We start from the raw sequence: 23108 nt of genomic DNA, 5'->3' as shown, positions 1-23108 counted from the left end.
ATTTGTTTCTTTTTATATTAAATTATAATAATAATTGAGAACATCTGCTGAAGATGTCCTAAATACTCTTCTTCTTTTTAAGAGACAACAGAAGTTATGTTGAAAAGTCATCATCTGAAATTAACACAGAATTTAATATAATTTAATACATTTATTGAATTAATTTAATGGGGGTTTTTTTTTAGACCCACACCATACAACTGAAGGTTTTTCCTCATATCCCTGACAGACACATCCAGTGTATTATTTTTGTGATAAACTGACAGAGTAGAGGAGATCTGATGGTCTGAGATCAGCAGTGATGCAGCTGCAGAACAGACCTGCTCCGTCAGTGGAGTTCTTTGTTTGAATATGAAGGAAAACCTGTAGAAGTGTAATGTTATGATGCTTTTCATGCAGTACCATTCAGGGAGTCTTTGTAAGGCAGTTTTCAATCATTTATAAACTGTTTAAGTAGAAATGAAATAAACCACTGCTACCAACGGTTGCCAAGCACAACACCAGGGACGTTACACAAGATTTTCAATTGTTAAACAAGGAAAACACAATGATGGCATTTTTCCTGAAGATGCCATTTCTCCAGGTCAGAACCAAGAAACCTCAAAGACACTCAAGTTGGCAGTAGCCCACAACCTAGTGGTTAAAGGAGCAGGTTTATAATGTGAGGGTTTCCGTCCCTGACCCTGTAGGACCGGGGTGTTAGAACTAAACACTCCCTGCAGCCAAGGGTGAAATACTGGACCTCCTGCCGTACTGTATGGATGTTGCAGACGACAGACTGCTGTCCGTACATCATCAGTCTTTTTCAAACTGGTCCAAACAGAAGTCGACTTGACATCTTTTCTCCAGTGTGGAAACAAAACTTTCCACGTAGCCGAATCTTAAATGTCATTCAGATGTTTTTCCACGTGGGCCTCGAAGCTCAGGACAATCCTGGAGCTTAGGCTGTCAGAGTGAGTCATCTTCTCGTTCCAATCCCCGAACAGATTTTTGTGTGTTTATGTGGTGAAAGCATCTTTTTTTAATAACTACTGAATTTGGAGCAGACTCCATATTCCCTTTTCATTATGTTTTGAATTTATGTCCGTCTTTGAAGCCTTTGTCAGTTTGTGATTCACTGCATGTTTAAATGCACCAGTGTGTACCAGTAAAAGGAGAAAGCTCTCTAATTATTGCTGCAGTAGTGGTGGTGGTGGTGGCAGCGTTTGTAGTGGTCAGAACAGCATCAAACACACGGACATCATTTTACTGCTTAATTCTAATATTTAACAAATTTTTTAATTTTTAACAAAAAATATATTGGGAAAGACTTTGGAGCGTCTCATTATCTGGTCTGACTAAAGTAAAGGAACAGTTTACTGTCCTCACCACTAAGTTACATAATCACATTAGAGACCCATCACTATTTAAAAGGCGGCTGGTGATATATGGTGTTGTGACAGAGGACAGCCAGGATGGTAAATTCCATCGCAGAGCTGCAGCTGCCAGCATAAATAAAAATATTGTGTTATTTTTTCCTGAGAATGATTTACAACGAAGAGCAATGGAAAGATGAAAACCAGTGGGACGAAGCAGAGTAACAAACAGAAAAGTGGGATTTTCTTTTTTTTATATAGTGAAGAAATGTCTTTTTGCAGTGTTCGGTTCAGGAGTTTTACCTCTGGTAGAACACGTTTTTACACACATTTTGATTTCGTAAGAACATGGAATAGACAATGTTTCTAGTCTTAGAGAATGGAAACAGTCTAAACCCAGTCGTGGACTTGTGTACAATCAAGGTAAAGTGCAAATAAACAAATGGCGTGTTTTTAGACTGAGAGTAAACCATCTCACACATGGAGTAAACATGCAAACTCCAAACCAGCTGGGTTCAAACTAGTGGACAGCACCACCTAGAGCCCATAAATATAAGATTATCCTAATAAATACATCTGTAAATATTTGTATCAACGACAGTTGAAGTGTTGGTTTCTGACAGACTTCAGTGGTGACAGCTGTGCTGTGGTTGAGTACCTCCACTGTGACACATGTGAAGGGGGCGAGGAAGCATCTTTGCTGAGGCAGCATAGTGTGTTCTTCCACATGAAAGTCAATCCAAGTCCACAGGTCTGTCATCACGATGCCTTCACAGGCCTGTGAGCAATCTGATCTGCTTACACTGTCCTCTGCTCATTCCAAAAAGACAACACCACAAGTGAGTGGGTTGGTTGGTTCAGACGTCACACTCCAACCACCACTCCCAAAACATAATTTATGGTTCTCAGAGAGACAGAAACAACTTTTTTTTTCTTCACCCCTCCTCCAGACAATGGTCAGACTGGTTGTCTGAATGTCATTTTAAATGTAACTACATTTGTAAACAGACATCCAACCACTATCCTGACTGGTGACCATGTACTACAAATTACCCCAAAGAAATTGAGTTTGTTTTCGAATATCATGATGACATAAGTGAATTAAAAAAAAAAAAACAGTTGGATAATGGACAATATTATTACAGAGTAAAATGTGCTCACAGAAAAATCGTCATCGTTACCCGGTAAAAAAAAATAAAAAAGAGAGAGACTTGAATCACTGTTCCTGTTTCAAACTGGTATGATATAACGCATACACAGCCTTTCATGGTTTATTCAAAGATAAAAACGTAGGAATGGCTAACCGAGTTGTTCTTTGCAGTTCTTACCACGCAGTTGATCCAGCTCTCAGAGAAAAGGTCATCGATTACTGTAAGAACCCAGTTCTGTCTGGGAACCAAACCTTTTCCCAGAGCTGACACACACAAAAACGACAAGGGATTTTCACTGTAGTGCATTCCGCTAAAACAAACTCATGACCCAAAGCTGAGACCAAACAGGGAGGCCCAGGGTGACATTTGTCTTGGCATGAACCTCCAGTGCTAACAGTAAGTGCAGATTGTCCACTGACATCAGAGACACTGGCAAAGGGACTTCATGGTTCTGTATCAAGCTGCTGATGAGGTTGAGTTTTGAAAAAAGAAAAACTAATTTAACAATGTTGCTGAATTGTAATTCAATATTTGAATTATTTTTTAAATGTATCTACACTCATTTATTACTGGAGACATTTTCATTTGTCAATCAGATTGGACCATTGTAACTAGAAACATTTTATGACTAAAGGCCTAGAGTTCCTACTGTACTGTACATATACCTGTTTTCTTTAGCTGAACATCCCAGAGAAACCAGCAGAGTTGATTCATCTTTCCTGAGGTCAACAAACGCTGCAGATGAAAACACAAAGACATGCATTTACAGGCAGAAGTTTTTTGCAGGGCTGGAATCATCACTAGGATTTTCTAATTACAAAATATCTCAAGGTTACACAAAACACAAAACATGTCTGCACCATCGCCTGGGTTGTTTTTTATAATTGAATGTAAAGCTCTAAGTAATTCAAATCCTGTTGCACCAACAATCTCATCATCAATTAGGGTTTTTCCATTCTTGAATTATAATGTGATTAAAATCTCATATGAAAATAGATCCAGATGTTGTGGTTCCTAGCACCACCACAGTGAGTAACACTGCCCTGCCTTAGCAATTCAACCTTTATCTTGAGTGAACACCTGCTTTAACTGCATGTCCAGATTGCTAACGAATGAGATCCTGAGGGACACGGCCATTAGCTTACCACAGACTGTCTGCACTAAGACATCTAAACACAGTCTGTTTAACACAGTGAGCTCCTTGAGAATTCATTATTTGGTCCTTGTTCAACAGGACCATTTGAACGGATGCCTGACATCTGTGCTCTGCACTCTGAGATGAACTGTAATTAATAACCAAGGCATTTAGTTGAGATTAGCAGCAAGAGAAAAGAAAATCCACTTTTCTTAGAACCCAAATGATTTCCATACCTGTTGGAGTCAGATGTGATGTAGGTCTTCATTTCTACAAGATGGTGTGTGTGGAGTAAAGGATGCTGAAGGAGCGATTTACAACCTGGTCCTCCATCCAGAGAGTGTTACATAACCTAAAGCAAAACAACATTTGTCAAACCGTCCAATGACAAGGTGCTGCAGGAACACCTGGAAACAATGACGTTTGAAGTGTGACAAATGGCCGTTTAATGCACTTCTTTCCAACACACGTCTTCTTTTATCAGGATTCCTCTTCTGAATTGTCACTGTATATTTAGAAGGAATGCTCTTAAGACTCCATAAACTCTCTGGTTCAGTGTTTTTACTGTTACATTCAAAGTCAACATAATTGGAAAAAGAAAAACAAAGTTAGCCGTCAGAAAAAACACTTTCCTTATTAATCTGGAGCCGGTTTGTTTTTTGACCTCATTCACCACTGCTTTCAGGGCTGTGCAGATTCTCTATTTTTGGCATTTGCCTCTTTCTGACAACGCACTTTTCTCTGGCATTGCAGTTGCATTCAAAAGTATATGGGTTTTTTTCCCTTTTCTGCACAGAAATATTTTTTTGCATCGTTGAATTTTCACATTTACATTAAAGACCACTTCCTGCTGCAGCACGCTGCCTCACATCTACACCCAGGGTAAATGTTTATACGTTAAGTATGGATCATAGCTGTCAGGACGCAAGACTGATCGGATTAGCTCAGAGCCCAAGAAGGCTGGGGTCACTTCTTGCTCCCCAGTCTGCTAAAAACATTTTTTTTTTCTTCAGCTCTAAGAGCAACAGTTAGCACTCCTCTGGCTCATGTCCATCACCACTGGTTTGGACATTTATTTCTTGTTACATCTCCAAGCAGAAATGAAGTGATTAACTGTAGTCACAAGCTTCATCTGGTCAACCAGAGGGACCATGATGGGCAGAGGAAGCACAAAAGAGGCAGCCAACCGTTAGGTGATGACACGTCGGCTTCAGTCTGTGATGCAGGAAACCAAATGAGGCTCAAATACTGTGACAGTTCTTTATAATCAGCTTACTTTACAGACAGTAGGGTTATATAACTGTGTGTCACTGTTTCATGTAGCATCACTGGCCTGATAACAGGCCAACAGGAGGGAAGAGGGAGATGGAAGATGAATGGCTCATTGTTTGAACAGTGAAAACTGCCCCAGGAAGTGGGCCACTAAATACATTTGTGTAAATGTGCATTTGTTTCAGTTCAACTTGTTTTTAATCAATTTATGATTTTTTTAATCTGAGCTAAAAATGTGATAAATGCTTATACTTCTTCTAATTCTAATACTTCTATGTAATGTAATGTAAAGCTTAAGCTTAAAGCTACGAAATACATATACTGCACATTCTAATTTAGAATGACTATAACACTATTGACAATAGCTTAACAATAGGTTATTGCTAAGATTTCCTTTACTAACAATAAATTAACTAAAAAAGGGATTGGCCAAATTGATTTTAAAAAATTAAAAAGATCAAGATTAAGATTAAAAAAAGTAATAAAACATGAATTTACTTTACATGTGCAGTCATGCAGAGTGGCTGGTTTGGAGAGGTGAAGCAACAGAAATGTGTTTTGCTGGCTGTAACACGTGTGTTCACCCGTCACACCGAGGCCAGACACAGATCCGGAACTTCACAGTATTTTATTAGAAACTACAGTTCGGCAATTGTCCACTGTAGTGGGGTTCTGGCACCTGTAGTCTGTGCATAATCCTTCTTTACTGCACACTGATCTCGCCTGTAGTACTTTCTTTCACCTAACGACTATAAGGGGAGGCGCTATAGCCGTGATTGTGCTCACCTGTGTTAGCTGCTGCTCACCTGTTAGCTGCTGCAACCACAACAACCCTCCTCTCGACCAAAATGGCTGCTGTCAGCTTTGGAAACTCGAGTAAAAACAATCGCAGAATGGGCGCAACAACCCATTAATACATACACGTTGTGAAACAAAAATAAAGTACGGATTATCGCAATCGCAGGTCGGCAAGGAAAGCATCCACCAATCATCTCATTCTTATAGATACCGTCGCAAACACGAACTGAACGTACTGTATGACGACAGCAGTGACGACACACTGGGCATAAGAGTGTGTAGTACCAGGGTGGTTGTCTTTGGCTGTGATTATACGGTGACGCAGAGACACGAACATGAGAACGAGGCGAAATGATAAACACCAGTCTGAACTGTGAGCAACAATCAGTTTCTGAATCAGAATCAGAAATACTTTATTGATCCTTGGGGGGAAATTTCTTCACTTTACAAACAAACTCTCGATGGTATTTAGAAATCGTCCAAGAAAGTAAAATTTTAAAAAATCTATTACAATTCCATAAAACAATCTACAAGCACCTGCACATCTTTAAAATGTACACTACAATAACTCAAAGAACAAACAATACCAAAACCAGTGGAACAATAGTGACAGTCACGTGGAAATATGGTGATAGGAAATCTTAAATGCAACAAGAAGGGATGATTTCCTGTGTGGCTGTGTTGGCTGTAAAAGTCTGTTGCTGGACACGGTCAGCAGCTGTAGGTGGTCAGCAGGTGTGTAGAAGAGGGCAGTGTTTTGGACAAGGTTCCCCCTGCCACGAACCATTCTCACAGAGTCCAGTTCCTCTATGGCAACATGACTGTCCTTTCTGACTGCTTAACTCTAGTGTACAATAAAAAACAGATCATATTATGCTGAAATCTTACTCTTTTTTTAACTGGAAATTGGACAATCACTTCTCACGATATGACGTCCAGGTCCACTGAACTAAGTGCAAACAGTCAACGCCAGTGTTGCTCCAGAACTGATTCCTAACTTCTCTCGCCTTTGGCTGTGAGTCGGATTTTTAATTTCACCTTTGACGCACGGCAACAGTCACCTCATCACTTACTGACTTCTAGAATGTTGACTGTCATCCACAAAAAACATTATATCAATGAAGAAAGGACAAAAGACGCCAATGTCCTCTAGAACAACATGAATTATCGTTTCCTACCACAAGAACTCTGCTGAGTGAGGCGCGTGTGCATATGTTTGATCACTGGGCTCTGACTCTGTAGCACAGGCGTCGTGGATGAGACATGCGTCACAAGTGAGCATATAAAAAACTGTCCATGTCCCTGTCAACAAGGAGATCCATTAAAGTCCCCAGAGTCTTTGGATGACCCAGTCCATCGTGGCTAATCATCAACAGCTTTTGTTCTCTCACAGGGGACTGGGAGATTTCTTTCTGACTACATTTTAAAGAGAAGGCAGCCAGGCAGTCGTTATAGTTGTTTTCAATAGGAACCAAATACATGTTTGTGAGAATAATAATACACACATGCAGACGAACAAAGACAGACGGATGTAGTTTATTCCACCATGACTTTGGTGTTCAGACTGGTCAGCTCAGAGCACAACATGTCCCTGTATGTGTTTGTCCTTTAACGTCCATTCTAGTTATCAAACGTCCTGCACATTGACAGCTCCACCTGCAATACCACACCAATTGATATTATTATAGTCTAACCCGGTGGTTCTCAAACCTTTTCTACTCTGTACCACCTCAAAAAAAAAAAAAAACACTGAGCTCTCTGAGTACCACCATGATGACCAACATTAGAATATAGCAGCAGAGACCTTCACTGTTAGCTCCACCACAGGAGAGATGTTTAGAAATGTTTATGTTTAAATGTTGCATTATTTGTGCATGCTATGTTTCAGATTTATTACATTGAAAATGTAAATGTGATAATATGAATTTTCTCCACGTACCACTACAGAGCGCTCACGTACCACCGATGGTACGCATACCACAGTTTGAGAACCACTGGTCTAACCAACAGCGTTAGGGTATAACACGTTAGCCAACATCACATTCACTTCCTTGACTGCTGTTCAAAAATGTTAATACAATTCCTGAAGTTCAACTCTTGGGGGGAAACATTAGCACAGACACACGTGCTCTTACTTTACAGCTGCCCACAATTGCCTGAGAAGGTTCAATCTTAACAAAGGAGTGGAGTGGGGTGATATCCAATCCACTGCGAACACATTATTCAACTCAGGAAAACATACAGTGGAATAGTATTTTAAAAAAACAATAATAACATACCTTACTTTTACTCAGCCGTGATATCAATGTTTATTTTACCAATTCCGTTTCTTTGCCTGTGCTGCACTCAGAGGCTGATCACACAATAATTCAGCACTGGGGCAACTGGGGCAACTGAAGCCTGCTTGTCACAGGTTGGAATCCTCGTCTAGATCTGGCGCCCGCTGCTTTTCCTCTTTTAGTTTGGTTTATGTTGTGCAGTACAGCCTGTTGCACAAAACACGTTTGGGAGAACAACTGTTTTAGCCCCAGAGTCATTCTTTTCTTCCAGCCGTCACTGGATTTACAATGTGACTACAAACCTCTGCCTTTATTGACAATGGGAGTGAAGTAGTCACCACACTAGTCAGGTCTGTCCAACCTGGACTACACCACGTCAACATCTGCCTCTGATGAATGAGCTGCAGATATGAGGACGTCTGAGTGTCTACAGCGTTTCTCCACTCTGCACAGTGTTTGGGTGAATGAATCATTAATATGGCCTCTGTGGTTCACTTATCAGCACTATGAACTTCTGACAAACAGCTGTGAACTGACGAATGACCTTTTTTCACCCTAGAGCGTAGAATAGTGAGAGACATGAGGATAGAATGTTAACTGAGACCCAAAAGTTTCCTTCTTCCCTGAGAAATGGTTCCAGCAGGAGTTAAAGCTCTTAACAACTGGCGGGTTATGTATGAGCTGCATGAATGAAAGTGATTTTCTCAATTTATTGTTCCACTTCACTTGGCATGTGCTCCACCACAGGAGGACGAGCCAGGTTCTAACCGCGGTCAGTCCTGCAGAGACTGGTCCAAAGATAACTGGCAGATCCTGGGTGGGCTCGGGCGAAATCTCATCAGTAATAGATGACATCCTGATTGTAGTCTGATCAACCTCTGATCAAATGACATTTAGTTCAGTGTGAACTGGAGTATCTGCAGTAACAAACAAATGTAACTTTTAAGGTGGACATTATTCTGGTTTGACTGAAGAGCCAGGGTTTTTATAGCATTTGTTCAATAACATGAAACATCTTTTGTTTATTTTTGTTTAAATTCAAAGACATTCTGATATATTTGTAATACAAACTTTATTAACAAGTTACGGCCAATAACATAAAACCCAACACCTGTATAAAAAGATTTCGTGCCACAGAAATAAACTTACATATATTTCATTTATCATTCTACCTCTAATTAAATGATTTAAAAAAAAACAACAAATCATTATGTACAGTTCCATTAAAACTATCAACATTTGCCACAATAAAAAATCCCTTACTGAAAAAAGCCTTAAATGCCTATAGCACAGCAACAGGGCTGAGGTAGAATAGAGAGATACATGGAAATGCTTGAAGAAGAAAGAATTTGAAGTTAGTTGTTTGTCTCCGTTCTTCATTTTGAAGACAACAAACAGAGGCTAAAGGTTTTTTAGATCATCACTGAACTTCACTCTGCACCGAGGGATAAAAAACTATGAAAAATACTTCTTTGTGTGAGAAAGCGGTTATTTTGTCCACTGACAGTTTTGTGTGTGGTTGTGTACTTTGTTCTGCTAATGACGACACATTCACATTCCTACAGTTACGGCCTTGAAATTTATATACACACAATAAAAAAATAACACCTCTGATCTGAAGACATTTACACATTCATTTGTCTGGTGGGGCGGGGATGAGTCGATCATTTTAATACGCGACAATACATGAGTGAATGAGTGACGTCCAGAGAGGTTTCTGATTTCTGGAGACTAATGATTGACTCAGGCGACCTCAGAAGACAGCTGCCAAAAGAATGGACCGCTGTGCTACTCTGTCTTACTGTGGATGAGCTAAGAGAGGTTACCCACACGTATTCAATCGCAATTGGATGTTACTCTCCGTTTACCAGAAAGTTTCGACTGGATTTATTTCATTCTCAAATGTTAAAAAAAGTAGTACGGTGAGAAGCAACGGCTTTCTGATGCCAAGTGCAAAAAGTCCTAAAGAAGCCAGAAAAATAAAAGAGCACGCATCAAAAACGACAATAAATATGAGGTGGAGAATAACCGCCTATTATTATATACATATTTGCCACTCTTCTTAATCTTCTTCTCCACCGCGCTAGTCGTAAACCATCATAGCATTTTGAACCACACGGTAAACTCAGCAACGCAACAACATAACGTAATCTCCTCCACGGCAGCTGAGCTCAGTCCGCTCTGACACACTCTTCTCTGCTGCACCTTCTTTTTCTCCTTTCCTTGAATGTCTGCCTGATGAGTCCTGGCCTTCAAACCACCTCCACTCTTCACCTATACTAATAATTTAGACCAAGACTTAGTTTCACAGCCCAAATTTTCAGGAGTTGAGAGGCGAACATCGACCAAAGAAGTGACACAGAAGAAATAAAGAAAAAAGAAATGTTAAAACAAACAAATACTACGTACTATGTACACAATGATTAAATACAGTGTAATCAGTATACATTCCTGTGTATTTGGATTTGTGGTAGAAACAATAATGTAAACATAGAACTTCCTGTAAAACGTGTCTAACTGTAGTTAGTTTAGTTGCAGCACCAGCTGTTTACTGTGTACGGAATTACATTATAATATGTACAAAATAATGTCACGTTTTCACAGACTTCATCTAAGAAAGATCCATATTTGATTTGAAGGATGACGAACAATAAAGACATTTTGCAGATACTTCTTCTAAGTGCTACTATATCAAATAAAAGAAAAAAAGGAAAAAGAAAAGCATTGACCGGAATATTTTGGGAGGTTGTGTTTAAGATGAAGGCACCAGAGAAGAGATGAAGAGCCGTAACGTCTTCACTGTGGACTCTCCCTGCTCTGTGGGAGCAGCTGAGGCCACGGTGTTGGTCTGCTCTGAACTGACGCCTCACTCCCTCACAGCAAAGACCCTGAAGGCGGCTCCCTCTGTGTTGCTCTTGCTGTAATCAGATGACACAGAAATGATGAGTCAACTCACAGTTTAACCTATTTTAAAAATCACTATTTTTGAAAAGAAAAAGGTTTAAAATCCTATGTTACTGTGAAGAAATGAGGACAGTGGACAGAGGAAAATAAGAAGATAAACCAGAGCTGGGAAAATTATTTTTACTCTTTTTGGGAAACTTGTTTGTTATGAGGGCTTCAAGTTCAGTGGACAATATTCCACAGCTGAGTGTAAATTATGACTAGCTGATAAGAGAACTAACAGACATATAAATCTATAAGTACAGGAAATGTCGTTGCTCTAGTGAGAGGACTTTATATCACGCCCTCTTTTAGCTGGATGACTCAAATATGACCTAAAACAATCCTCTTTAATCATTTCTTATCTAGAACTGCGACCCACAAATGTCTGGGTATCGTGGACAAACTCTCAGACGCCATGTTTCCCTGCCCCACCCAGCCAATGATGGTAAACTACAGCTATGTTCCCGTATTTAGGGCTTTTTTTTTAGAAATGAGAAGTTTCCTCTTGAACTAAAAGAAACCCTTTTCGTGAAATGACTTTCTGTGATTTTTAATACTTTAAAGAAAACATTCCGACGCAGTGTTGAGGTTTTTCTGGGAACGGCAGTTTTCCATTGACCACATGTGATAAACTTGATTACTTTGTAATTAGTTCATTAGCAGAGAGACCTTGACGCTTTGCCACAATCAATAGTGCTGATAGGCCAGTGTGATCGGTATCACATCACAGATAATTGTAGGTATCCAGTGGACACTGACTAAGTGGTTGACAGCATTCCCATCCTCTGGTAACAAGAGAGGCTGTGATTAGTTCCCCACCAACAGAGTCCAGTCCAAACTGCCCACCCACCCGTGATCCCCCAGTACTGGCCCACGGCACGGTCTCCCTCTCAGCAGTTTGACCTGCTCCACCGCTGCCCTTGAGGGGGGGTCTTCCCGGCTCTGCCTCAGAAGTCATAGAATCCGACTAACAGTGTGTTTTGGCCATTCAGCGTTTTGCACACTCAATTGAAATGCCTGGGTAAAGTAAGCAGAAATCCCACGTGTGGCCCATCCACACATGAAACCACACCATTACTCTTAAGGCCTCACACGCCAGCAGAACTGGCCACAGGGGCTTCCTCGCCTCAGCTTTGTCCAGCACAGTCGGCCACAGACATGAGAGTGATGTGAGAAGCATGGTGTGCAGGCCGGGAGGCCACTACACGCAGTATTACAGGAGGCGTAAATCAAGGCAGGCTGTGTGAATTCAAGTTCTTTTCTGCGGCACAGTTCACTCTGGAAAACTGCACTCTCTCTTTGTCTTTTTGAAGCATCTCACGTCTGATAACTCACACTATATAAAGAGAAAACCTGGCTGGTTTTCAGCGCATGAAAATATTTACTTGCTGATGGAGGTGGTTGAACACCGTTACTAAATATGGTTTGCTTTTCTGAAGTCATTATGTGTTTCTGTGCAATGAGCAAATGCTGAAGATATGGATTTTTTTAAATGCGGTTATCTCCTGTTTTGTTTTTTACATGGAAACTGTGATTGTTTTGATGATTACCTTTCAGATTGGATGCCATTTTTCAGCACTCCACTGTAGCTCTTTCTCTTGTCCAGGGGCAGAACATCCACCAAACCTCCCTCTGGGCTGATCACCCCTGCATGGATGGCTGCTTTACAAATACTGGAGTTCTGTGAGCAGACAGTGTGAGCAAAAGCAGAAATGTTAACACAGCGTGGTCATTATAGACCTGTCAGAAATACATGAAATATGATGCGGTAATTCATAGACAATCTGCGTCACAGGTCTGGCTCCATCACATCACCATCTCTTATCAGCAGCCGGCAGTGAAATCATTTATTTCTAGTGTAACAGGAAATGCATTCACACTCATGTCAGGATTTCGACACCATGAGTGGAATTCTTCATGTCTGTCAGTCAGACTCTGAGTCAGTGGCTTACCATAACTATGTCACAAAGCCTAAAGTCACACAGACCCATAGATATGTGTATATTAGAGAAGTGTTTGACTCACATCCGCGTAGATGTTGTTCCCGACAACAGGAGACCAATAGGAAGGCTGAGATTTACAGTTGGTGGGACAGACAATTCTGGTAGAGAAAATAAACACCATTAAGTATTTTTGAAATGTTTTAAAGAATTAATTAAAAAATATATATTAATGATGGTAAGATCCACCTTGGACAGTGTGAGTAAGGCTTCTTGAAAGGACAGATCTCAGCCACAGTGGTGTAACAGTCGGCAGTCATTTCTGACAAAGAGAAACAGAGGAGAAAAACTAAGTCCAGCCGAGCTGTTGGCTCATTGTGTGGATTTTCACAGGATGAGGGCACACAGCTATTTTCAGAAAGAAAACTTCACTCACCATCAACTTTGGTCATTACGAAGGCATTTCCTGCTTTATATTTACTATAAAAACAGATCAAAATAGAACAATCAACTCTCAGGATGTCCACTGCTGTACAACATGGTATTAGTACATTATACTGATGTTATATTTGTATCAACTACCTCAGAGACTCAATTCCATTCTTTGTGGCTTTGACAAAAAATGGCAACCTGTCCATTCTGGTGACGTCCACCAGTCCTCCGTTGTTATCAATCGCACCAAGATGAATAGCAGCTCGGCAAATACTTGATTGCTGAAATGATACGAGATAACATAAATATTGTTTTTTACTTGTTTTCAATCTGGTGAATGCCGTTTTCCAAGAAAACAAACAAATCATCACAACCTGATTCGTAACTTATTTCGTTATAGTTCTGACCAAAGTGACTGCAAATTTATGGCACAGTTATTTACTGTACATTTGTACATCATCAACACTCACCACATCATAGAAGAGCGTTCCCCACACTCTGGCTTTCTTATTCAGGCAGTTGGCTGGACACAGATACCTGCAGTCGAAGGAGAATGGAGCAAAAACAGTGAGACACCGCTGGAGAGTCACAGTCACAACCCACGTTCATTTGAGTCGTATCGTAATGACTGACCGATTGCACGTCGCTCCCTTGCACTTGTCTCGCAGTCTGGTCTCACATTTAATTGGTTGAGCTACAAAAACAGCAATAATAATAACCTGAGAAGAAGGTACAGGTAAAGATGTCAAAGGTTATTTGGAAAGATCCCTCCACTCACCTAAGTAGGTGTTGGAGGGAGTCTTTGAAGACGGGGTTTTTGGAGTGGAGGGTTTGGCTGCTGGTTTCCTCGGAGCAGACGGTTTAGGTTTAGGGGCAGGTTTAGCTGTGGTACGGGGCAGCATTGGAACCTGGGGCTTCTCCACCTCGTTCATGTCCTCTGTCTCCGGGCGCTGGGACTCTACATGTACGAACACAGTGGGTTCAGAATGCTAGTGTTTCAACGGTGTCTTTCCCTCTACATGTACGAACACAGTGGGTTCAAAATGCTAGTGTTTCAACACTAAATTGATTAGATAGATTAAAATTGATACAATTGTAAATGTCCTTACGTTTGTAGCACAGGTTATTCCTGCATCCTCCTCCGTAGCTGGGAGGGCACCGAGAACACGAGCGTCCATGCTGGTACGGGGCCTCTCCGATCCAGTTGCCCCTGTAGGTTTGGTGCACAATACACACTTTGACTATGGTGGAAATGACTCATCAGCCAGGCATCACCGTGCACGTGACTTTGTCATTATTACACTCTAGCTCTTTTCTTGTAGTCACACTCCTAATAGTCATTAGCTCAGTCCGCCCGCTGTCTCTCCAGCACTCACATCCTGTGGGCCGCTTGGAAAACAAACGCCTTTTCTGCACTTTGTTTTTCTTTCCTTTTACTTTCGTATTATTTTTCTATTCTGACTTCTGGAGCGATGTTAAGGGCGCAGTGTTAGAGGAACCTTCTAGAACAATTAGTGCTTCATGGACTACATCTATATTGAGTTAACACTGGTCAGCAGTTGTAAAAGGAAGGAAAGAAAAATCCGGAGCTGCAAATGAACAGAAGAACGTGGAGGAACGCTGATCTTACTTTGGGGAGTAGTTGCACACCAGGTAAACAGAGTTCTCCCATACATCCCCCCACACGTTCATCCTGGGACACACATGCACGGCGCAGCCCACTCGGTTCGTGGTCGCCCAGACCAGCTGTAAACAGGGAAGTGAAAGAAAGGCCAAGGTCAGCAAATACTTAAAGCCAGGATAAGGGTTTGAGGACTTTGACATTCAAAATAATTATTTTTGGACACTTAACTATGAAATCAAATTTCCTACCAACCACAGAACCCTTAAAATTTAAAACCTTAAACCTAAAAACACAGCATTAAAAGTTTACTATAGTTATACTATGTATAAAAGCACTGACATTTGTTAGTTTTCTGAAATTCTAGAACAATAGATTTAAGCCGTATAATGTTATAATATAAAATATTTTAAGAGTACTATAGTACTGTACCAGGAGAGTTGTTAGTTCAAGATTGAGTCAATTACTTCTGCCACATCAGATTCTGAATATTTTCTTAATATTTTGTTGAATTTAATAATATGATACAGATATGAGTTCAACTGTGGTTCTCTATACAAAAAGTCTTACTGTAGTTTTTTTTCTTTCTTCAATGCATATTCTAACCTTTGGAAGAAGAAAATATCATTTTTGGAAACGTAACAGATCGATCAAAATTAATATCAGCCAAGTGAATGCATTAACCAGTAAAGGTTACAACGTCGTTTTAATGCTGAAAAGACTTGAGGCCTTGATCCACATGTGGGTCAGTCACTTCTTCCAGAGGAAGGAGCAGCATTTACAGCTAACGTGGACTGGTGTGACAGTAAACAGTCCCACAGTATTTTCTAACCAGGTCATATTCTCATCATTTCCACTTCCAGTTCACTCGCTCTGACACAAAGGTGATCATTGATATCTTCCAGTTGCCTAATTAGTTAAAAGTCTGCCCCTGCAGCTGCTGTGGTGACACTGATGAGGGATTTGTCACTTGACACTAAATACAAGACAACATGTCCCAAAGCTCCTCCTCACTTTCCTCCCAAACTCTCAAACATGTGCTCTCTCCCTTCTCAGGAATGCTCATCTTTTTCCTGCTCCAGTCAACGGCTGCTGGAAGCAGTGAGTCAGCGCACTGACTGTGTGCTGAGGTCTGGTACTTCAGCGTCAGCTGTCCTCCTCATCTGGAGGATCTTACAGGACAGTATCTCTCTGTAGGGGCAGTGACAAGGATGGACAGCTCTGATGTCGGATCCGTCATCACGTCTAAAATAATATGGGAGGAAAAGACAAGGTGACGATGGTGATGGTTTCTTCCAGTGCTTTCTTCTCTCTGCAGCATCCTCTGAAGAATCCAGGTCAGGCAGCACAGTCTACTGTCTCCTGTGTCTGGAGATGGCTACCAGATGGCAGTGATCGGGTTTCAGGTCGAAGGCAAAGGAGGAGGAGCTGGGACGTTTCTGTAAACTCATCACAGCGGCCACAAAGTAAAGTCTAGAGGGAATAGGGGCCAGCTCATCCTTCATACTCCACACATATACTCTGAACTATAGAGTGAATGACAACAGCTGTCAGTCAACATAAACCTACGATAAATGCTGTTAAATTGACCAAGAAAACTACTCATCTTGTGGCGCTTTGGCCCAGAGGCAATGTCTCTGTCATTGATGTGGAACCCCAGGGTTCACCTCCTGGACAAGTTTGAATCCCGGTTAGGGCGGTTGGTACCTTCCAGTAGACTCACCACCCGCAGGAAGGTTTGGGGGGTTGGTACGGTGCAATGTGATTTGGGTGGCGACTGCTGCCCCCGCGACCCGGTAACGGATAAGCGGATGAAAATGGATGGATGGATGGAACTACTCATCTTTCTTGTGAAAACACCATGCTTGCATCTGACCACAGTGCAGCCCAGAACTGTTTTTGTTTGAGATCCAGCACTGTTGAAATGACCACTTCATCTTTGTCAATGCATGCATCTGACAGAGTTCCCTTTAATCTCTTTTTTGTCCGTCTAAATGTCTCTCCTAAACCCATTCACCTTACCTAATCCTGCTTTCACGGTAATGGCCTGTCTTACCTGGGTGTAATGGGTGCACATGGGCCCAGAGCAGCGTTCTGGACACCAGGGGTTGCACTCATGGGGGTAAGGATAAGTGTAGTCTTTCACCTCATCGTACCAGGACTGGACGTGAAAGGCGGGCGAGCGGTATCTGCAGAGGCAGGGAGTCAGACACACACACACAAAAACACAGTGGGCTCAGTCACAGAACATCCAGGTACCAGAGGCAAACAGAGAAAAACTGCCAGGTGCTTTGGCTCCACTTGAAAAAACACTGCACCCTCCCCTCCACAGCCTCCAGAGATGAGCATGAATGTGAGCTGGCACAGTGCATCGGCCTGTTACGCTCCATAACAGGGGGACTCATAACATGCTCCACAAAAAAAAAGAAAGAAAAAGTATGTGGATCCAAACAAATCTCCACCACCTAACAAATCAGTTGTAGCGGGTATTATAAACATCTCTTTTTACGGTATTGAAAATTGCTGAGCTTATAAATAGAGAGTAGGGTCGGAGCCCGGAAAGAAAGGATTGTTGGCAGAGGAAGAAAAGAAGGGGATGAAGGGGGGGGGGAGGGGGGGGGGTCTGTGAGAATGAGGGCAGATTCCTGGAAGGGCACCTGCTGCGATCGCCATACACTGTCATACACAGAGGCACACTGTGTCTGTTGTGTACTCACACACTCACACACACACACACACACACACACGCAGTGACACTAATGCATTGGCACTGACTACATATGCTGCGCCTTTCTTCAACCAAGTTTTCATATAAAGGTACACTGTTTAGGGATAAGGTTAAATTAATCATTATATTTCATTTATATTTGCAACAGGGAGTGTGCAATATTTTTTTTTTTGTTAGATTTCTTGTTTTCATTAGCTCAGCCCTTCACCACTCCCACTCTTTTCCCTGAGCCATTCTTCATTTTTTTGCAGGAATGGTCAGGACTTTTCATCCACAGCATGGATGTAATGTATGGTTTGCTAAAACCCTATACACTGTACTGTACTGTACTGTACTGTACTGAAACATACTGTATTATATTATAACTGTTTCTGTTAAATGCTCTGACATAAATGCATCCATTCAATAACAGCGATGTTAAACAGCGAGGTTAAAAACCTGAATCTACCAAGTCACAGTTGACTTGATTTTTCATTAAAGATTTTGGTCTTGGCACCTTATGATTCACAACTTATTTCGCTGCATTTATTGTTTTATTTTAATGTATTGTCATTTCTTAGGGAGGCAGTCTTTCGTGTAGATGTTTTGGAGTACAATCCCTGTCTTGATTTTGTTATAACAATATAGTATTTACTTGAATCCATTCATCCAGTCCCAGTACAACGTCCCCTGGTCCCCAGTCTGTCCTAGAGCCATATATAGAAACAACTAACCATTTACACCCAGAGTCATTACCTATCCCCTAATCCCCAGTCTGTGGGAAGGTGGGAGGAAACCAAAAAACCTTGAGAAAAGCTACACACTCACTGACTCACACACACATAACACACACACACATAACACACACACACACAGGGGAAAACATGCGAACTCCACACAAAAAGGCCATCTGTCCGAGCAGGCCAACGAACTGTGCTCTTTCATGCTGTGAGGCAGCAGCTCTATTCACTTTTCCACTGTGTGGCACAGATTATATTTACAAAATATGAATAAATAACGTAGCATTGCTCTGACGCGAGTGAACATAAACATTTAAAGGAATGCTGATGTTTCCAGGGTGTCGAGGACGTTAATGAAACAGAGGAGGGGACAGCTCCACGGTTCAGTAAAAATATTGTTGGTAAATATGATACAGATGTCACTACATAACCACTGTGTGTTGTTGAGGCTCACCTGCCATAGTGGACAGCCAGGTTTTGTCCAATAGACATCAACAAGTCCTCAGGTCCGTGGTCCCACTGACATTGCTCCGCCCAGTGAGTAGCCGACTGCTCCAACTCATCATCCCAAACCTGCAGGAGGGAAATGAAAGTTGTTGTTTTGTAGTTTGAGCCTCAGTGCAGATGTCTGCGTCGTATCCACTGTCACAGAGTGGAGAACAAGTCCTGTCCAAATCCACATCTTGTTCTGACTCTCAGCCACAACCTGTTCGAGGCCTCTGGCCCTGAACCTCTTTCTTCCCCTGGTGGTGAAAGTGATCTGAATACAAGTCCAACATTAACCTTAGACAGTGTCATTCAAGTGGAGCAGCTGGCGCCTGGCCCTGCTCCACTACAAACCTCCAGCAATCACACCTGAATTATCCACACTTCCTGAGTGGGTTTCTTTACAGCGGCGTGGAGCGGGAGGGAGAGCAGAGGAGACACCTGACTCCTCCACCGAGGAGGAGGCGCTTTGAGTGGAACCAAGACTGTGTACAGCATGGCTCCTTGAAGCAGATCTCCTCAGTAAATTTCCAGCCTTTTGGTGGTCGCTCAAACATGCGCACACAGACACCACTGTAACCCCAAACAGCCGTACACTAACACCAACACACACACTGTCAGTGTCTGCAGGAGTTTTCAGACACTACTTACAGACGCTCTCTTCCTCAGTTATAACCACACAGCAGAGACACGTGGACCACCGCTGCCTCCTTCAATTTAATGAATTGTGATGTTTTTATTAAAATTCTATAATAATCTGTCTTTACACACCGATGTGCTGTGTGATATATTTCGGGCTCTAATTTTCCCACTCTCTCCATCCTCTCTGACCCCAGTCTCACTCACTCTCCTGATTCCTGCAGTGCAGGTAGAACAGACTCAGCATTCTTACCCTCCTTGTTAAAGAGCAGCACAGCAGCCTGGCACCAGCTCTCCATCGTGACCGTATATTTCCAACAGAGACCAAAAGGCTACTTTCAACTATAACAACGCTCATGTTCTAGGAACAATAAAACCTTTAAAACGCAATTACCAGCCTCGTTTGGACGTCTTTGCTGCTGACACATTTAAACAATTTGGCCTTACAGATCAGAGCCAAAAACTGGGTTAAAAACATTGAAACAGGTGATTGGAGTAATGGGCCATATCCTACCATGTACTCCATGTTGGAGGCAGTAGGGTAGACACCCCCCCTCAGCTTGTTGTGCAGCTGGAGGATCTCCTCACGGTCTGACCAGCGGATGGCTCGTCGAGTCCTGTTGCCGCCCGTGTTGCTGGTCCCGTCCAAACTCACCTCCTCCTCATAGCGGCTCAGCAGCTGCCTGAGCTCCTTGGAGTCGGGCAGGAAGAGGGAGGATGAATCCCTGATGCACAGCAGCACCATGGAGACGACATGGAGCCAGGTCATGGCGGTGTGGGTCATTCTGTCTCTACAGCTGTCTGCTCTGGACTTGAAAACTGCAGCAGACTGTGGACAGGCTTCAAAGTTCCAGACACAACCTGCTGAGAGGAAACTTTTAATGATTCTTTTCCCACTAAGCGAGACAACACAGTACAGTGAAAATGAACGGCTGAGAGATGACGTTGGTGATGGAGAGGTCTGAGAAAACGTGTCAAAGAAACACAATTACAAAGAAATAACTGTAAAAGTTTGGACAGGAATAAACCTGAGGTTTGGTCAGTGTAGAATGAACAGGCTGTAGACGTTGGCACCATCGGCTGATTATCTGTTGGATTTTTTGAGCAGTACATGAAAACTTTATACAGATAGACCACTGGGGATCAACCGTATGATACAGTTGCTGTAAGGCAAGATCACTGAGCAGCATTCCACTGTGTCTCCAGAGTCAGCTGGGTGGTTGTTTATAAAATAGAAGCATTTTTAAACCGATGATTAGGACCTGAGTTGAGATTTTTCTCCACTAAATCATAACAACCAGAACACTAACAAACCCAAACTTACCCTGAAGGACATTTACACTTTAAAGACTAGAACCAGTTCACTGGATTAACCTCAGCTTCCAAAAAGTGGGGGGAATGTGTTTAAAGAAACAAGTCCAGTTCCCTAGTTCTCAGTTTTTAACCTCTACACAGTCAGAGAAGAGAAGACGGCTCCGTCAGTGTGATCTGAGGAGAGAGTTTAAAAACCAAATCCAGGTTTTACTCAGGTTGCCCTTCTCCTTGATTCCTCTCAGACCCTTTCACCCTGTCTGAAAAGACAGCCTGAGGTCTGGCAACACCTTTGTGTCAACATGCTGTGCCAGCGTTGGCCACTGTGAGCCAGCGGGCACTGACATGCACCACACCCCTCTCCTTTAGCCCCCTTTTCACACTCCACCTCCACCAGCTTCATGTGTCCAGCTCCTTCTCACATCACTCATGAATTTTATACCTGAGTGAGAGACAGAGTAGGACGGTCGGACGCACGTCCACATCCGCGGGTTGACTCTGTATTCAAACTCAGCAGCCTCCTCCCCAACACACCCCCGACCTCGGCATGAGGCTGAGAGTCAGCAGGACTCATGACACAGCACGGATGGACAGATGTCAGTGCTTCGCATTCGATTTGTCACTTTTTGGAATTGAGAAATAAAAAAGCTATAAATGTATTGTGCTTATTTTTTTTTATTTTTTTTTTTGAGTGTAAGTTTTATTACTTCCACGGCAATTAATTGGAAACTAACACTCGTAAAAGCAGAAGTACTTCATATATATATATATATATATATAATCTTTCAGATTAAGTTTAGAACATTGTAAAAAAAAACACTTCATAAAACATGACATTTGAAATGACAACCAACATGCATGCCAGTGTCATGGCAGCTCACCTTCTCTCTCGTTTGTGTCCAGTTACTGCAATGTTTCAGCTCTGGAGAATGGATCACAGGATAATTCCCAAGTGGAAGAGAACTTCTGCTGGTGCAACTGCTGCTGCTGCTGCTGCTGCTGGTGGTGGTTGTTGGCTCTGTTCCTGGAGCAGAGAAGAAAAACTGTGGAACTCCTGTGCTGCTCACAGAGCCTTATATAGAGAAGGAGACCCCTCATGACCAGAGGAAAACATGACTGTCTCCCTCTGCTCCCCTCCCTCCCTCCCTCCCTCCTTCCTTTCCTCCCTCTGCCTCCCTTTCTTCACTCCCACATTTGCCAAACCTCCATTAAGGAGACTATGTTCTTGGCAAAGATTGCACACTGTGTGCGCACACATAAAATGACGCGCACAATGTTTTAGAGGGAAAACAAATCAGCTGACTGTCAGACAAGTCCCGGGCATCGACGGCTGCAGCAGCATCTCTGAATCATCTCTGACAGAGATCTGTGAGTCTGTACAGTCAGAACACACACACACACACACACACACACACTGTGTCATTCTTGCTGGTTTCATTCATCCTCGACACAGAGAGGTAAAATGATGTTCACTACTAGTGATAGTGTTTCACTGTGCAGTTTTTATGCAGGACGTTGGGCTTTGAATTCATTCATCCATCTTCTTCTAGTCCTCAGGTTCACAGACAATTCACCAGTGGACACACGGAGACAAACACACATTCACCCTCACATTCATACCTGTGGTCAACATAGACAATGACAACAGACAAAGAGGCCTGAGGCTCATTAAACAGGTTCATTTGACCTCACTCATGGTTTGATTTGTAGTCAATAATAAACCAAATCCACCAACAGTTAATAAAGTAAAAAGATGTCTTTGATGAAGTCAGGACTGTACTTACGCAAACATTTCATCTTTTGGGAGAAGGAGGGGTTAACACGAAGTTTGTCTCCAAACTTTTTGCTACGGCTAGCCTACAGAAGAAGACAGTCTTCTTCTCTGTATGTTGGAGTTGGTGTCTTCTGTTGGTAACCTATGCAGCCCTTGAGACCCACAGGTGCAAAACTAAAAGTTTTTCACAGCCCTCTAGATGGTGCTGGCGGTCACAGCCCTATGGTGTAGAATCACTGATCCAAATTGAACCATTGATCTAACCCTGCATGTTTTGGGGGTGGATGAGAACATGCAAACTCAATTCCTCACAATGCCACCAACATCTTAACATCTCTTATTATCTAACTTGGACAAGAAACTTTATATAATGATTAACAGGCTGGTGAGTGGGATCAGAGACGGCGTCTTTCAGCTTAGAGGTACCGTCAAAGTAAATACATCAACCAAATGGAACCTGGCCAGGTGTATAAATACAACAGACTTGTTCAAAGTTAAAAAACTGCTTGCTAGTTTACAGAA

The 23108-nt window shown here is 42.2% G+C and overlaps 1 protein-coding gene and 1 long non-coding RNA gene across 5 annotated transcripts; both read right to left on the bottom strand.

Moving 5' to 3' along the window:
• Positions 1-1590: 1590 nt before the first annotated feature.
• LOC112486999 (uncharacterized) lies at positions 1591-6023 on the bottom strand. 3 transcript variants are annotated; one of them, XR_003049660.1, is made up of 3 exons: positions 5412-6023; positions 3878-3993; positions 1591-3241 (listed from the first exon to the last, which is right to left on the bottom strand). It is a non-coding gene; the product is annotated as an uncharacterized LOC112486999 (long non-coding RNA). The 3 variants fall into 3 exon arrangements; XR_003049658.1 differs by having other exon boundaries at positions 5700-6023; XR_003049659.1 differs by having other exon boundaries at positions 5720-6023.
• Positions 6024-9043: 3020 nt separating this feature from the next.
• Positions 9044-21966, bottom strand: crispld2 (cysteine-rich secretory protein LCCL domain containing 2). Of its 2 annotated transcripts, none has more exons than XM_008310055.3 (15): positions 21694-21966; positions 20016-20365; positions 18831-18949; positions 16986-17118; positions 14939-15054; positions 14418-14518; positions 14087-14266; positions 13942-14002; positions 13779-13845; positions 13459-13589; positions 13313-13356; positions 13126-13198; positions 12962-13037; positions 12487-12617; positions 9044-10908 (listed from the first exon to the last, which is right to left on the bottom strand). In XM_008310055.3, exons 2-15 carry the CDS (start codon positions 20283-20285, stop codon positions 10857-10859), a joined length of 1554 nt encoding a protein of 517 aa, XP_008308277.1. In that variant the 5' UTR covers positions 20286-20365; positions 21694-21966; the 3' UTR covers positions 9044-10856. The 2 variants fall into 2 exon arrangements, with proteins under 2 accessions (XP_008308277.1, XP_016887827.1); XM_017032338.2 differs by having other exon boundaries at positions 20016-20362.
• Between the last annotated feature and the right edge of the window lie 1142 nt (positions 21967-23108).

This window comes from Cynoglossus semilaevis, chromosome 5 (genome assembly GCF_000523025.1).
Source record: "Cynoglossus semilaevis isolate Cse_v1.0 chromosome 5, Cse_v1.0, whole genome shotgun sequence".
Taxonomy (NCBI): domain Eukaryota; kingdom Metazoa; phylum Chordata; class Actinopteri; order Pleuronectiformes; family Cynoglossidae; genus Cynoglossus; species Cynoglossus semilaevis.
The sequence above is the reverse complement of the archived record's forward strand: the minus strand, read 5'-3'. Positions and strand labels throughout refer to the sequence as shown.